The 17,896-nt window shown below is 37.8% G+C and overlaps 1 protein-coding gene across 1 annotated transcript in view; it reads left to right on the plus strand.

The window, feature by feature from the left end:
- Gycalpha99B (guanylate cyclase 1 soluble subunit alpha 2) overlaps positions 1 to 17,896 on the plus strand; it is a 112,283-nt gene that overhangs the window by 21,121 nt on the left and 73,266 nt on the right. The window contains exon 2 of the mRNA XM_089739822.1: positions 14,030 to 14,318. Within this exon, the coding sequence (XP_089595948.1) occupies positions 14,124 to 14,318 (195 nt within the window). The 5' untranslated portion in view covers positions 14,030 to 14,123. The remainder of the gene's footprint in view (positions 1 to 14,029; positions 14,319 to 17,896) is intronic.

The raw sequence follows: 17,896 nt of genomic DNA on the forward strand, positions 1-17,896 counted from the left end.
TAACGCATTTCGTGTGACATGCTAGTACGATTTTGGTCCCCATAATTTTCATACCCCGGGCCTATATATGTAAATCGATTCTAAAGGAGTAAACTCCAAAAAAACCGAAACGCATTACTGCTTCACGGCAGAAATAGGCGGGGCGGTGGTACCTACCCGTGCGGACTCACAAGAGGTCCTACACTTAGAGTGCTTACAAGGGCAATAAAAAAAAGTCTTCATCTCCTACAAATTCAAATTTCAGCTGAGACGTCACGTTTATAATCGTTGTCTTCAACTAAGCCATTGAATCTGAACGGTCTGCAGAATTACCCATTAGATTTAACGGTCACATTATGGCAATGTATTCGAAGCGTGAGAGGTATGATAATCTAAGTGCTTCGGTCAAGTGCTATTAATTTATACGTACATTATAAAATCACAATTACGGCTAATGACATAATATAATTTCTTTAAAACACTTTATGTTTAAAATATCAGTCGCACAATGCTTGTTCAAAATCAAAAGTCTTGAAGGAATTCCAGATGGTTTTGTATAGAAATTTTAAATACAGCCAAAAATTTATAATTTTTTTTCTTTATTGTGTAGTTGGTTGGACGAGCTCACAACCCACCTGGTGTTAAGTGGTTACTGGAGCCCATAGACATCTACAACGTAAATTAGTCACCCACCTTGAGATATGAGTTCAAAGGTCTCAGTATAGTTACAACGGCTGCCCCATCCTTAGAATCAAAACGCATCATAGCTGAAATAGGCAGGGTGGTGGACCAGCCTACCCGTGCGGACTCACAAGAGGGCCTACCACCGGACCTACTAAGTTATTGTAGATATTAATGACGCCAAACACATTTCTAAAAGGTTTATAAAGGGAGACCTTTGTATTTTTTATGGAATAGTCTATTTCTACCGCACTTTAAATATACGTACATAGTTTAGTATATATATATTAATACGTGAAGCAAAAACTTTGTATCCCTTTTTACGAAAATTGCGCGGACGGAGGAGTATGAAAATTTCCACACTTATAGAGAAGGAGTGCACAATGCTAATATTTTTTTAAATGATGCATAAAATATACATTAAATCAATAAAGAAAACATTACACACACTACCTACCATGTATTTGACGCACACACGCACGCATACTATTTATTGTCAAACTTTTGTTCTTGACGTCTGTTGTGAAATTGAGAATAGATTAAATATTGTTTGTCTTTGTTAATATTTTTTATAGTGTAGCCTTGGCGAAATTTGTGATTATAGAAGCATAAAATACAATCATAATAGTGTACAAACTTACAATTCCAATTAATTATAGTCGAATTTCGAATACTGCGGGACCTCTAGTAGTCCGAAATACACTTTAGGGCCGTCTGCGTGGAATAAAACGTTATTTTATTTGTATGCTCAACAGATATAGCCCAATTTATGGCTCAATAAATTCGAGCCTTGAGAAAAAAAAATCTCGAAGGTTACATCGGAACGAAATCACGAGTAATCCTGATCTAACAAAATTTGTCGCTACAACTAAAGTTCGATTCAACCCTATACAGTTGTAATAGAAGTTATTTTCGTTAGTATATGTCTAAATGTACTGTAAACAGATTGCGTTCACGTATGACGGAGGCGGGTTAGGTAGGTATCAGGCAAATTGCTGTTGACAATGTAATTTGGATTTCATTTGCTTGATTTAAGCTGTTACGGACTACTTGGTAGAAATATAATGAAATAAAAATGGCCCCGGTAGCAATTATGTTGCAATTAATTTGGTAACGGAATTTTAAAATGATGAGGAATATACATTTCAGCATTAAAATAACTTTAACTTAATATATCCTGTTTAAAGTATCTAGAAAACTAAGATCACCAAGATTTTATGTTTATAATATTAACTATCACTTCCTTTAAAATTAGTCAGCTATTTAGTGTATCTTGATTTAAACTCTGTATTTCTGATGTATTGCTTACTTATTACTTACTAATGGAGATTGCCTAAAATACTTTGTTTTCTTAAGCTTTTCTATCCTAAATAACACCAAAGAAATCATCTTATTGTATTTACTGAAAATATATGCAATCGTCTTCTTAATTTTTTTTCTTACCTAAGCTTGGATGGCCTTTAGAGGCTATGCCAGCGTAACCGAGCAAGTAAGTGAGCTCACGGGGCTCTAACCTGAGGGCTTCTTCAAAACAATTCAATCACCTTATATCCCCCAATAACAGTTACTACTATTTCATGTGCTCAAATCATGTCAGCAGGTTGCGTTTGAGATAGAGAGAAAAAGAGAAAGGGCATCTTTATTGTACACCATAAAAAAAAAACATTGCGATATATTAAATACAAAAAACACTCATTATCATCATGTTTGCTCATTATTTAGTATTAACGCAAAGTCAAGTATGTCGTAGGTGTTGGAGTGATCGTCTGGGTTTCGTATGCAAATACGAAGATTTGCAAGGATAGCTTTTATTCAAAACGGCGATACACACATATTTGTGTCAGTGGTCATACGACACGCCAGAGACAAGAATAAATGGAGAAAGATCGTGCGTGCGAAGGTGATTCAAAAGGGTGGTCACGACCCTCAGCAATGAGGAATACGACGCAAAGAGGAGGTCATACGACTACGCAAGAAAAAAACACACATTAGGCGAGTGACAGCTGTCAGTTGATATCGATATAAAGATGCGTTTAGGTATTACACAATTCTAACAGTAGGCAGTAGTAACGCTGTGCTTCTACGGTTAATGTCTATGATCAGTAGCTACAGTCGATCATATGGGTGGTACGTTCATTAGCTAAGCTAGTTAAGCTAGAAAATTATCATAAGGTTGAGTTCTTTACGCCGTAGAAAAAGCCGCAGCGTCAGTGATTTGAAATTTCAATTCAAATAAATTCAGACACTCCGTTTCATCTCCTATTCATATTTGAGGTCACGACTGCTGCATTGCTAGTCATATAACCTCACGAATATTTTAGGCAAATTGACGAATGGTTTACTATTAAATTATTAAAATTATTCCGTTTGTATATTCTGTGCGCCTACTATCTAATCTTTAGAACCAAAGCTAAGTAAAGTAAATCTTGACTTAAATACATATAATGACAGTCAAAAAGGTAAATTTAAACCGTAAAAGAAGTTTTCATTGTGTGCACGACACGCGGAAACCAAAGAGAATATTAAATAAATCTTTGTTTAAATTCAATCACTATTTTACTTAAGTGAGCCGCATCAGATTACATTTTAATTTAATGCAGTAGGGTCATCGTGGCCTAAAGAATAAGACATCCGGTGCATTCGTATGTATCGATGCACCCGTGTTCGAATCCCGTTGGCGACTACCAATTTTTCTAATGAAATACGTACTTAGCAATTGGTTTCCACGGTGAAGGAATAACATCGTGTAATATAAATCAAGCCCGCAAAATTATAATTTGCGTAATTACTGGTGGTAGGACCTCTTGTGAGTCCGCACGGGTAGGTACCACCCCCCCGCCTATTTCTGCCGTGAAGCAGTAATGCGTGGGGCAGCCGTTGTCACTATATTGAGACCTTAGAACTTATATCTCAAGATGGGTGGCGCATCTACGTTGTAGATGTATGCTCCAGTAACCAGGTGGGCTGTGAGCTCGTCCACCCATCTAAGCAATAAAAAAAACATATTTAGCGTGTTTCATATGAATATTCGTAATTAAATCAGTTCTTGAATATCTTTATCTTATATCTCAAGGTGGGTGACGCATTTACGTTGTAGATGTCTATGGGCTTCAGTAACCACTTAACAACAGGTGGGCTGTGAGCTCGTCCATCTATTTAAAATAAAAAAATAAATAAAAAAAATCTTGTAAAACGATCTTCAGTTTCCACCTCCCGGAAAGCTACTGTTTTGGTTACAATTGTACTCTACTCCCATCGACGACAACCGTTCGAATCTAAAACACAGATTAACAATCTAACTACGGTTTAATTATTCAAACGAAACAACTCGTTGTGATTCGGTAACTAAAGGGTTATCAATTAAACGATAGAATTAATACTGAATATTCATGGAATTAACGCGGCTTGTTGCCACAGAGGCGGATCGAAACTTCGGTAACAGGTATAACGATCTTTAGACTGTTAGAACAGCGATTGAGATCTATCTTGAGATAAGACTAGAGCTGAATTTGATCATACCTTTTTTTATTGCTTAGATGGGTGGACGAGCTCAAAGCCCGCCTGATGTTAAGTGGTTACTGGAGCCCGTAGACATCTACAACGTAAATGCGCCACCCACCTTGTGATGTAAGTTCTAAGGTCCCAAATATAGTTACAACGGCTGCCCTGCCCTTCAAACCGAAACGCATTACTGCTTCACGGCAGATATAGGCGGGGCGGTGGTACCTACCCGTACGGACTCACAAGATGTCCTACCACAATACCTGGAATACACAAAGTAGGCAGCAGCTTTGAGGTTGATCAGCAGTTGTTTTAGTTCCTGACTTTGCTGACATCTAACGACGGTAGCCATTCATCATCATAGGGACCTTATGCTCGTTTATTTATATAGGCAATAAAAAAATTTAGGAAGTCATGGTTTACCTTATCTTCAACTGAGTTAGAATCTTCAGAGTTGCTACGAGAAGCTTCTATAATGGTAGACATTTTTTCTAAACACATTAACAGCTTTTAGAATTACCTTCCTTACGCGATGTTCTCATAGCGTTTAAGAAAAGTACTACCATATATTTATGATAAAATGAAGTATTGTTGGCTAAGTACTAACATTCTGCCTAATTCTGTGTTCTCTTTTTTCTACCTAAGCTGGTGTCCTTGAAAGGCTATGGTAGCGTAACCTAACGTGTAGTCGAGCTCTCGGGGCCCACACTTGGCGGCGTTGCTAACACTAGCCCTAGCAAGAGCAGTGGTTCGCAGATCGGAAATTTAAACCACTGAGAAGATCCGGTGAGAAACTCAGTGTGTTCTCATTCTCGTTCTTGATAGTGTTAAGTTAACTTAAATTTGTATGGAGTTGGAACAGCGCCCCTAGCGGCAAACGTAGGCAAACCATCGAAGTGCATACAAATTTGATTTAACTTTTACGCTGTCGAGAACGTTAAAAAACTCGCACTAAGCGCACAGATCTGGAAGGGAAACCTGTTGTTCGAAACTGACTTCTTTAATTGTCTTAAGGCACGACATGTGTACTCGACGTGCGTTTGGTTCGGTAACCGCTTTAAGTCAAATAAGCTGTGGTTGACCGGCTGAGCATCTACGCTAACAACAAAATTGAATTGTCAGAAAATGTATGTAACCTCTATACGATTAATCCTTAAAGAGGTTAATATGTTACTTATATCATTCTTCGATAGATGACATAAATAGAATTTCGATTATTGAAACATTAGAACATTAGACATATAAAGAGCATTTTTGCAATATTAAAATATAAAAAAGATATAAAAATAATGGTGAAGCAATAGCTTTAAATGTTGTTTCTCTTTATAAGAGCAACTCAATTGCTATAGTTTTACAAAGCTAAACTGTATTTTGATACAAATAAAATAATACATTACATGTATATTCAGATATTATGAATTTGTGCTGGGATCAACAAACCACGTCAAATTGTATTTTCTTCAATTTTCGTTTTTCATTGTCATCGCAATATATTATATCGCTTTTTACGAATACCTTACAGTTTTTGTGTACAGACTGCTAATGTAAAATTTACATAAAGTGTACTAAATAAAGCTTGAATGTACACATAGCATTAATCGTCAAAATACCACCTATGAATAAGAGCGTGAAAAGAAAATCCTAATAAATAATTTCTAAGTGAGCAAAACAAAAATGGGTCTGAAATGGTCCACAAATCTTTCTTTTGGGAGACATAGACCGAATATATCGGGAAATAGCGAAAATAACAACTGATTTACGAGAAAGAAGAATATTTAGTATAGTCAATTCACGTTTGTCCTCTTTTCCGCTTAACTGTTCAAGTGTTGACTTATTTCTATCTCAATGGACAACGAAATGATAGTTGGGATACCGGAGGAAAGTCCTCCTTTTGTAGTTATAGGATTGAAGGTTTGATCTTTGAGTCTTTATGATCACAACGGTATCTTGTTTTTAAGAAAGTTTTTGTCAGTGAAAATAAACCGATTCGTCGTATTTGATAAGGAGACAAAAACTAAACTCTGCTCGTATTAAGCTATCGGGACTGCTTGAAAGTGTAGAGAAAAAAATCAACGGTGAAAATGTGGGAGATTTTTTTTTTATTGTTTAGATGTGTGGACGAGCTCACAGCCCACGTGGTGTTAAGTGGTTACCGGAGCCTTGGGACATCTACAACGTAAATGCGCCACCCACCTTGAGATATAAGTTCTAAGATCTCAGTATAGTTACAACGGCTGCCCCACCTTTCAAACCGAAACGCATTACTGCTGCTGCAGAAATAGGCAGGGCGGTGGTACCTACCCGCGCGGACTCACAAGAGGTCCTACCACCAGTAGATGTATGTTTGAACTGCCATTGGCTGAGTTCATGAACATTAAAGAAAGGCAAATCTTTATATTCATTGTTTAGGACTCATGATTAAGCGAAGTATATTGTATATTCTTCGCTTAATCGCTTTTTTGGGCGCTTCTTTAGAGCGCTTTCTTGGCCAGGGTAGAAGGCACTAGATTCTGTGGTAGCGATATATGAAATGGATCTACCAAACTTGATCTGCTATGAGTCGCCCTTTATGTGAATGCACCCGGTTGACGGCGAGATATCATAAGGCGAATGAAATGTGCCCCTAACTCCAGTTTTTACGACATGTGCCTGCTTTATCAACACCGTATCGAGTAAATTTTTTACGTTTTCCTCGGTACCTTTTATGTGTGTTTATTTTTCTGAAATATATAATATATTATACTTGATTGAAATACGCTTTCACTGTAAAGAATAGGCTGTTATATTACTTTAATTATAATACGTAACTAAAATTAGTATTATTAGTAGTTTAATAGGTAGTTTTCGATTGAATTCCGGAATTATTGTTTTAATATATGCCAATAATCAAACGAACTACTTTTTTTTAAAGTAATTATCGTGGAAATTAATAAAAATATTAGTTATTTATTTAACTTTATTTTATTACCTGCAAAGTATGCTTTTTCAAAACATACCTCACTCGTTTACGGGTACGAAGAATTCAATTATCAAAACGCCTTTTGAACGTATAACCATGACATGACATTTATTAGACATTCATATTAATATTACAACAATTACTATATTACTGTGTTAAATTTGAATTTCAAAGTATTTTTTCATTAGGTATTCTTTTTATTTATTTATTTATTTATTTATTTATGTACACACAGAAAAGAAGTCGTAGTACAGAGTAATAGGAAAATTATGTACAAAGGCGCTGCTTATTTCTTTAAGAAATCTCTTCCAGCAGACCTGCGAGAGGGTTATGAGAATAATAATTAAAAGTGATGAGTGTGTGTAGAGCAAATAACATATAACTAAAATAACAAATACAACATGAGAATTATAGTTATGCACATACACATAGCAAATATTGTTAAACTTGAATACAAAATATGATTAGTAACAACTAGTAGTAGACCTTGTATTTAAAAACAGAAACAGACTTGTAAACTTTTAATTATTGTGTTCCATCTTCGAGCCGATGAATTGCCAACGCTATGTACGCCACTGTTGTCACATGCATCAGGCCATGAATTAAATAACTTAAGTTATTTTCAATGTTAAATGTTTGTGATGTAGCAATATTTTTTTTACATAAATAAATAACCACAGAGTAATAAATAGTTACGTATAACGCTCAAATAATATTATTTATTTCCTGTTTGACCTCCGCAAGAATTCCGAGTACACAATACCGCAATAATCAAAGAAAACAGTTAAATCAAATCAAATCAGTTAACAGTGACTTTGTATTTTGATCACATTGGCGTGGTATTTCCAGTTTTAGTTCACTTCGAAGGCGCCACTCCGAAGTTTGTTGACTAGTATGCGGGTAAAACTCGTGAAGATCATGTTACCAGTGACAACGCGTTGCATGAATGTTGGGTCGGAATTGACTTATTCTAGCATGTCCTCAGCAACTCTTAAGCGTTGAGTTTTTGAAGAGAATTCGAGCCTTTTGGATCAAGCCCAACGGACAACCAGTTTCATACGCAAGTAATTATTTAAAATGGTATACAGATCGACTCGTGAGACGCAGAAAGTTCGGCAGTTCAAATTTCAAGGAGGATTTCCAGTCCTTATTTCCTTCACTTTTGTGAAGTATGTATGTAGCTTCAATTGCAGATGTTGATGGCCTAACAGAGCGAGGCAAATCTTCCATCACATCTCGACCGCTTTTGAACCCTCGTACCACTCATGAGCACGTGTTTTTAATAAAGTCGATTCATCGTAATAATAATAAAGCCTTTTATTCCATGCAATTCCATTTTTTTTTATATATTTAGTATATATATTATATGCATGGACCCCCTCAAGTAAAGGCCTCCTCCAAAGATTTCTATTTTGTTTTGTCTCTGGCGACATAAATCCAGTGTGGTCCGGCAACTTTTCTAATGTCGTCCTCCCAACACGTATACGGTCTACCGACGCGCCGCTTGCCCTGTGGACCGTCCCATGCCCATCTCCCATCCCCGAGTCGTGCTACGTGGCCATCCCCCTTAAATTTCAATCTTTGAGCATATTTGAGAGCGTCCACTATTTTGGTTATGTCATCGTAAGCCTTCTCTAATATTTTCAGCGACCCCGAACACAAAATTCCATTAGCGATGCATAACTTAAGACAAACTCTTTCTTCGAATGTTTTTGTCCATTATGAAAATTAAATAAAAACAAAACATTCATCTATCTTGATTTGAAAACCCAAGAAAACCTCTGAATACCATCTATCAATCAATTGTCAAAAAGCATAATCGAATTGAGCTATTCAATCGAAAATGATTTCCGAAATACATCAAACAGTTACAGTATAAATCAAACATTCCAAACAAGGCACAGTGCAAGCTTCGCTCGATCGATTTGCCGGGTCAAGACGATACCTGAATGCTAATGATAACCAAGAAATACCGTGCGGAAGTGCTTAGATACCTCAAAGGTGGAAAAAAAATATGTGTGGTGTCGTGGGACACCGGATAGGAACGAAGTTCGTTATTATAAAAATATTAATTTTAAGTTCTATTCGAGGTATAAAGAAAATAAAACTGGAGGTTTCGCAACAACCCACGGTCATGCGGTGACGTGCGAACTTATTGTGGTAAACTTCATTCACGGTTGTTTGCATCCGCCGTGGGAGCTGGAGGCGGAGTCGCTCGCTGCCGACTATCGGTGGCGCAGCGAGCTTCGTGCTCGGGGCGTGGCGCGTCTCCCCGAAAGTGAGCTGCGGGCGCGGAAGGCCCATTTCCGGCGGTCCGTGCTCGAGTCGTGGTCGAGGCGATTGGCCAACCCCACGTGGGGGCTACGGACCGTCGAGGCGGTTTACCCGGTCTTTGGTGACTGGGTGAATCGTGGCGAAGGACGTCTCACCTTTCGTCTGGTGCAGGTGCTGACCGGGCTCGGACGCTTCGGGAAGTACCTGCGCCGGATAGGGGCTGAGCCGACGACGAGGTGTCACCATTGTGGACACGACCTGGACACGGCGGAGCATACGCTCGCTGTCTGCCCCGCTTGGGAGGTGCAGCGCCGTGTCCTGGTCGCAAAGATAGGACCTGACTTGTCGCTGCCTGGCGTCGTGGCGTCGATGCTTGGCAGCGATGAGTCATGGAAGGCTATGCTCGACTTCTGCGAGTGCACCATCTCGCAGAAGGAGGCGGTGGGGCGAGTGAGGGAAAGCTCTCCTCACTACGCAGAAACCCGCCGCCGCCGAGCAGGGGGTCGGGACCGGGGTCGTATCCGTGACCTGGTCCCCTAAGAGCTAAGGGTCCCACCCGTTTTGTGCGGGGAGAGACCCAGACATGGGGTGGCGTGCTTGCACGCTCACCCGCAATAGGAAGCCGGGTGATGGTAGACCGCGTTCTCCCGACCGCTCTGGGGGAAGGTGTAACGCGGCGCCATCAAAGCGGGCTCTCGGCCCGCTGAACGAGGGAACCGGTGGTCGTGTCGCTGGCGGCCACCGGTCCGGCGTCCGTGGGACGGTGGGATGGATGTAATGTGCTCTGCGTCAACACTGTCCGGCCGTTTCAATAGCCCCGACTGGGCTCCGGCCCGGTCCGAGGTAGGGCGCCGGTTGTGAGCGGCAGGAGTTTTTAGTGAGGTTCAACTCCCACATACCCCACCTGCCGCGCGGGTGGGGATCCGGCGATTTTCTCCTATGGAAAAAAAAAAAAAAACGGTTGTTTGCATAAGAGTTAGTGTATTGGGCAAACGAACGCTCTGAGATCGTGGTCAACGAATGATAAAAAAATATGTTATTTTTTGTACGTTATTACAAAGTTAGGTCGTACACTGTGTGCATTACTAATAAAAAGCTTACATTACGGACGTTTTTTCCCGGTTAGGGTACCCCTCCGCATCGTCCCATAAGGAACTTCGTTCCAACAAACGATCAATATTCGATTTTTTTTTCATTGCTCATCTGAGCAACATATCTGACATATCTATGTCATTTGCCCTAAGCAATTTGGAAACGCCTACTTATAGATTTTCGTTTAAATTTTGTTGATAAAAAAGAGAAGAGTTTGGTGTAGTAGATTTTTTTTTTATTGCTTAGATGTGTGGACGAGCTCATAGCCCACCTGGTGTTAAGTGGTTACTGGAGCCCATAGACATCTACAACGTAAACGCGCCACACACCTTGAGATATAGTTCTAAGGTCTCAGTATAGTCACAACGGTTGCCCCACACTTCAAACCGAAACGCATTACTGCTTCACGGCTGAAATAGGCATGGTGGTGGTACCTACCTGCGCGGACTCACAAGAGGTCACAAGATGCCAAAAAAAAATCGTAATTATATTCGTGTGTGATTACCTGCTTAGCAATTAGTTTTAATTTTTTTAAACCAAAAAAGCTATTTTCCCCTCTCATGTATTTAGATTTTACTAGATATATGGGAATATTGTATGAATACCACATCCAGACATGATGTGATGAACTTAAGACAGATTTGACTGAACTTAAGACAGATTTGACGAACGCTAGCTACCTGCTCTGACGGTACTATCTATCTACTTATCTAATAAAATGTTAATTAACTATAAGGCATACGGGGTAGCTGGCATTCTAATATCTAGAACTATTTGTTCAAACTACCCACCCACATAATTATGTGATAGGATTCTGATAAACTTTAACTTCATAACATGATTACGCAGACATGCAGTGTAAAAATAAAATCCGTTTAGCTTCAAAAAGAATTTAGTGTCACCAATGATAGATACCATTAAGCAATACTTCGTTTATCACAATGCAAAAACAATTACTATGAATCAATTATTTTCTAAAAATAGAACGATTTGTATTCACGATCAATGTCTTAATGATTGTCTCATGCATCATTTATATCGACATTGACTCCATTCATTCTATTGTTCTAATTTTTTTTTTTGTGACGTGTCCTTCAATGTTTTGTTCCGCTATTTGCATTTCGTATCTAAACTAGGTACTCTTGAAGATGTAATAACACTTTTGTTACTTAGATATTAAATTTTATGGCATCGGCAAGTATCAGATAGCTTGTCTATGGGCTAATTTGTCTATGCACAGAATTTAATAAAAAATGAATTTACCACGTGTAAGTGATTTTATTTCTCTAATTCTAATTGTTGATCTATTGATTTTGAGGACAGAGTTTGATGAAATTCTCACCATACTTAAGACTTGAATAAGAATATTGTCAAATAGAAAGATGTATTCCTGAAAGGATTGTCAGATGAAGATATGATAAAGAATTTCATTCACCACTGACTCTTTCTAATTACGATGCTCAGTTTTCATACGTTTAGCCTTTTTCCCAACATGGAACATCAACGTTGCGAAAAAAATCCATATCCCCGCAAAATTAGAATTTGCGTAGTTACTATACAGTTGAGATATAAGTTTTCTGGTCATCGTTCTCGTCGAACCCATCGCTTGCGACGAAGGGCTCGGCGAGTAAATTAACCCACAGACACAGCCCACTGAGTTTCTCGCCGGATCTCCTCAGTGGGTCACGTTTCCGATCCGGTGGTAGATTCTGCGAAGCACGGCTCCTGCTAGGGTTCGTGTTAGCAACGTCGTCAGGTGACCCGTGAGCTCCCCTACTAGCTCGGCGAATCTAGTATAACCGCTCGAGGTTACTAGAATAGGTAGGAAAGAAAAAAAACAACAACTAAGTTTGAAGTTGTGACATTTGCGTTGTCACTTTATGGGCTCCGGTAATCACTTATCGTCAGATGATCCGTGAGCCTGTTCATTTTAATAATAAATCAAAATTTCAAGTCTCTAGAACCGATGTGTTTATTCATAGTATTTATTCGGAGTAGATTATTGTCATATACTTTTCGTCAGTGCTAACGATGTTTTTGGCATGGTCAAAGTCGAACTAGCCGTTTAGATGTCTATGTCGATGGCAATAAAATATCCATTTATGGGACTTTTTTTTTCTTTTAACTTCATAGATATGAATATCGTAGCAATAATGCGAATATAAAGAATGGTGAAAAACAAACAAAAAAAAACTTGTAATTTCATCGTGACTCTTATATGCTTTTTTTTTTCAAGCTAAAATGAACTTCACATATTATTTTCATATTCAGAATAACGAAAAACAAATAAAATAATAGTTTATTTCTAAACTAATGTTCCAAGTTCGGCCTTTGTTCGCAAATTTATGCCGAGCCTGAGAGAAATTTACACTGAATTGATATTGTAGTTCTGTGTGTATTCAGATTAAGCTGTTTGTTTACGATTAGTTTGTTAGGCGAGATCGGCTTCCAATGGTTTACGCTATTCATATTACGATTTATAACTGTTACACTGTCTTGAATCTACACAGTATACCTCTACAACTATATATTTCGTGGTGAGAATTTAAAACTGATATATAATAGATAAATAAACTCTAGTGTTATATAATTATGTTGCAATTTTAGATATCAAATTTTTATTAATTAATATTTTCGGAAATTTGGCACTACCACTCGACCTCCTCCGACCATCGACGATCTATGAGCGGTAGGCAGCGGCTGGGCATTGCAGAAGTCCATGGGAAACGGTAACCACTCACCGTGAGATGGGCCATATGCTCGTCTGTCTAGAAGAGCAATAAAAAAAACCTCCCCGGTCGGAGACCTAGAGGTAAACCCAAGACAAGGTGGAAGACTGTAGTGCTGAAGGACAAAAGGGAATGCAATGATGCTGACGAGGATGTCGAAGCCAGAGCGAAGTGGAGGGGTAAAGTAAGGAAAGCTGACTCCACCACCATGTGTGATAAATAGCTGGGAAGCGAGATAGAGATAGTCGCAATTACTGTATAAAAAACAGACAAAAAAAAGTGTGTGTGTGCAAGTCACACACGGTAGAAATGAAACTTATAAATAAGATATAGATATAGATATACTGACTATCCCACTACACAGGAGCATACATATGGACAATGTTTAGTAGACGATAGTGGGGATGCTACGAAGAGACGCACAAAGAGGAGATCGAGAACGTCTAATGTGTTCTATCTCATTCTCTCGCCGGCTGAATCCTATACATTTATGTGTTTGTGTCTCTATGGACTAATTTTTTCGTTTCATCGAGTTTAAAATCATAAAGATTCTAAAGAAGTTTCACTTCAATTAAAAGTATTAAGTAAAGCAGAAAATTATTTATAAAAAAACCTGTATGTGAAATAAATTTATTGAACATTAACAAAAAAATTCGATCGACAATTACGACAATTAATTATATTGAATGAATGCTGAACAATTGTGAATCGGGATATTTCGTGTTAACTACAGGAAAATAATGTAATTTAGATATAATTATAATAATACATGTAAGTATATATTTTTCTGAAACGCAAACATTTTTCTTTACAGGCGATGGACTGAAAACAATACTGACGCTGTGTGAAATTTGAAAATCAAATGACTTGACGTTCGAAATCGAATAACCTCAATTCGAAATTCAAAAATGACGTGTCCGTTCCGACGCGCCTCGTCGCAACATCAGTTCGCAAATGGCGCCGGCTCGACGAGCAAGAGGCCAGAGTTTCGTTCCCGCACTTCGTCAGTGCACCTGCCTGGCCCCGAGGAAGAAGACAACGAACGCAACACATTGACGCTTAAACATCTAAGTGAAGCCCTGCAACTGTTAACTGCGCCTTCGGTAAGTACATAATTCTCGATTGACACGACGTTCGCTGTCGCCTGTCATTAGTCGGGATATTGTATGATACATATACTTTTTTTTTTATTGGAACGAAGTTCCTTATGGGACGATGCGGAGGGGTACCCTAACCGGGAAAAAACGTCCGTAACGTAAGATTTTTATTAGTAATGCACAAAGTGTACGACTTAACTTTGTTATAACGTACAAAAAATAACATATTTTTTTATCATTCACTGACCACGATCTCAGAGCGTTCGTTTGCCCAATACATTAACTCTTATGCAAACAAGCGTGAATGAAGTATACCACAATAAGTTCGCACGTTACCGAATGACCGTGGGTTGTTGCGAAACCTCCAGTTTTATTTTCTTTATACCTCGAATATAACTTAAAATAAATATTTTTATAATCAGGAACTTCGTTCCTATCTGGTATCCCACGACACTACACATCTTTTTTTTTATTGCTTAGATTCGTGGACGATCTCACAGCCCACCTGGTGTTAAGTAGTTACTGGAGCCCATAGACATCTACAACGTTAATGCGCCACCCACCTTGAGATATAAGTTCCAAGGTCTCAGTATAGTTACAACGGCTGCCCCACCCTTCCAACCGAAACGCATTAAGGCTTCACGGCAGAAATAGGCATGGTGGTGGTACCTACCCGTGCGGACTCAAGAGGTCGTACCATCAGTAAATACTACTTACAGTAAATATTAAAATATTCTTAATTTTCAACTGCAAAACATCTCCATATTGAATCCGCTATTTATTAATACGCTTTTAATATATAGCTTCATACGTATATTAGTATGTAGCGCAATCTTTGAACATGATTTTGACCCCCTTCAAAACGTGGGGTTAACTCGAAGTTTGGCATACTTATTAAGGACCGATGATAATTCAATATTTTAAATAGTTTGATCCGTTACCCTTATTAGGATAATCAGGATTAGCGTTTTTTTGTTTTCCTGAGACTCGGAGTGTTTGCGTCAAGACCAAGAAGGGAAACTACCAGGCACACCGATCACCTGTTTCTCGGATAAGTTACCGATTGGCTCAGATGAAACTTTTGAAAAATAAAAAAAAAATTAAAATGGAAATTCAACTAAAAAATTAAAAATAAATAATAGCTAAAAAAACAAAAAAATACGCTTTTCTATAAGGTCCAACTAAAAAATAGAAAATATATTTTAATACATTTTGAATTAAAAATATTTTGATTGAGATTATATAAGCGTGGGGTGCTTTTCAGCACCCCACGCTTTTTTTTAAATAAATTCATTTTTTCTTACACTATTTTTAATTCAAATTTAATAAAATTTATTTTAGTTTTTTTAGTTTTAAATTATATTTTTTAGTTGCGTTTTCTACAAAAGTGTATTTTTGTAGTTTTTTTAAGCTATTATTTATTTTTATTTTATTTTAAATAAGCCATCCGATGTAAATGGAAGATTTTATTTAACAAAATCCTTTGCTCTTATTCACCTCTATGTTTAATTGTATCTTTACCACGTTCGGTAACCTTAACAATTAATTTTGCGAAACAAATTTGAGTAGTGACTTCAGTGACTTCAGGACCGCACAAGTGGATTATACGCTAACAGTTATCAAGCCCTACAAGTCTGTTAACTTGTACTACATGAGTAAACTTTGGTGTGTATTGGGAAGAGAATCTCGATGCTTAGTTTGTAAATTGATATCATTATGTGATGCCAGTATTTTTTAATGAATCTATACTAATATACGAATCTACAGTGGTTTTTACGGATGTTCCGTTATAACTACTGAACCGTGCATCCGATTGACTTGAAACTTGGTATCCACGTAGAAAATATATGTGCTTAATGGATAGGCTGATATTTATATGAGTGTTGGACTCCCTAATAATAATGACAATAAATAATAATGTTAATTTTAAATGCCCAGCGAAGCAGACGAGTACGGCTAGTACAATATATAAATAATGACCAAATTAAAAATGTTGAGCTATGGTATGGAAGCCTCGATTTAAAGAGCTCACACGCCATTAACAAAGTCCATGGCGCCATTTATAAACAACACGAACATTTTATAGCTTAGACGCTTAAAATTCAATGCGCGTCTGTTTTTCGATGCGATCATTCGCAATTTTGGCTCGTGGTACTCTAGAGCAGTATTTCTCAAAGTGGGTGATAACGCCCCCTTGGGGGCGTTTGAAACCTCGAGGGGGGCGTTAAGGGGCCCAGGAAAAAATGGGGGGCGTTGATGTGGGTTAGGGGGGCGCTGTAAAATTTGTAATTTCATTTACTCTATAGTATTTTAAATTTCACTAAAATTAAAAGTCACCTACTACACAATAACGAATAATTAGTTTATATTTCTACCCTGTATGATGTTTTAAAAACTTAAAATAATTAACATAGATTTCGTAGGATAGCCCACACACCGTACGCAATCAAGTTGCAACAAGTTTCTGCGGAACATGATCGATGATAGTTAAAAAATTAGAGCAATTTTACCTTAATTATATTGCACCAGAAATTATTTTAAACATTAGAAAAAAAACTACCATGCAGTTCTAAATATTACATTAACTAACACAAATTGAGGCTTTCTTTACTTTCTTTCTTGTTTTTAACATAAGGGCATTTTACAGCATTTTCCTAGCATTTTATAAGAAATTACTGATGTAAGAATCATAATTTTTATATAAAATGGAAATGCGTATATAATTATTGTTCAAAAACTTGTCTTAGATTATTATTTTTTACAATTTACCCATTACCGTCCAATGTCAAATAGTATAGTAAGCCTAAACAGCTCACTTATTGTAAACATTGTTTACTATTTTATTTCTATATAATAATAAATAGGTTGGGGAAAAAGTTTCTTCGCATTTTTTAAGCAAATTCACAACATTTTTTAATATAGTTTATTCACATTTAACTAAAGTATGTCGGTACCATTTTGTTCGATAACTTTTTGCCATCTTGTAGGTAGGGACATGATCCCATTGTTATAGAAATTTTGGGGCTTCTGATCAAAATACCGCGACAATTGGTTTTGGCAGTCCTCTCGTGATGTTAACCTGACACTGCCTAAAGAATTCTGAAGAGACCGAAACAGGTAGAAATCTGAAGGTGCAAGGTCATTACTATACGGCGGATATATTAAAACCTCCCAGCCAAGCTCTCTTAATTTTTGCTGAGTGGCTAAAGATGTGTGAGGTCTAGCGTTATCGTGATGAAAAACCACACCCCTTCTGTTGATTAATTCCGGCCGCTTTCTCTCAACTTCTTGCTTTAATCTTGTTCGCAGTAGAGTTTAGAATCGATGGTCCTGTCTGGTGGTAACAGCTCATAATGTATAATGAGCTCATAATGTATAATGAGCTCATAATGTATAATGCCCTTCCAATCCCACCACACACACACAGCATCACCTTGTTGCGAGTTAACCCGGGTTTCGCCAAAGTCTGTGAAGCCTGACTGGCCTTTGACCACAACCTTTCTCGTACGTTCTTGTCACACGTGATCCACTTTTCATCACCAGTTATCAGCTTCTTCAAAAATGGTTTCATTACGTCGTAATAA

The sequence above is a fragment of the Bombyx mandarina genome, chromosome A1 (assembly GCF_030267445.1).
Source record: "Bombyx mandarina strain Sakado chromosome A1, ASM3026744v2".
Lineage (NCBI taxonomy): Eukaryota > Metazoa > Arthropoda > Insecta > Lepidoptera > Bombycidae > Bombyx > Bombyx mandarina.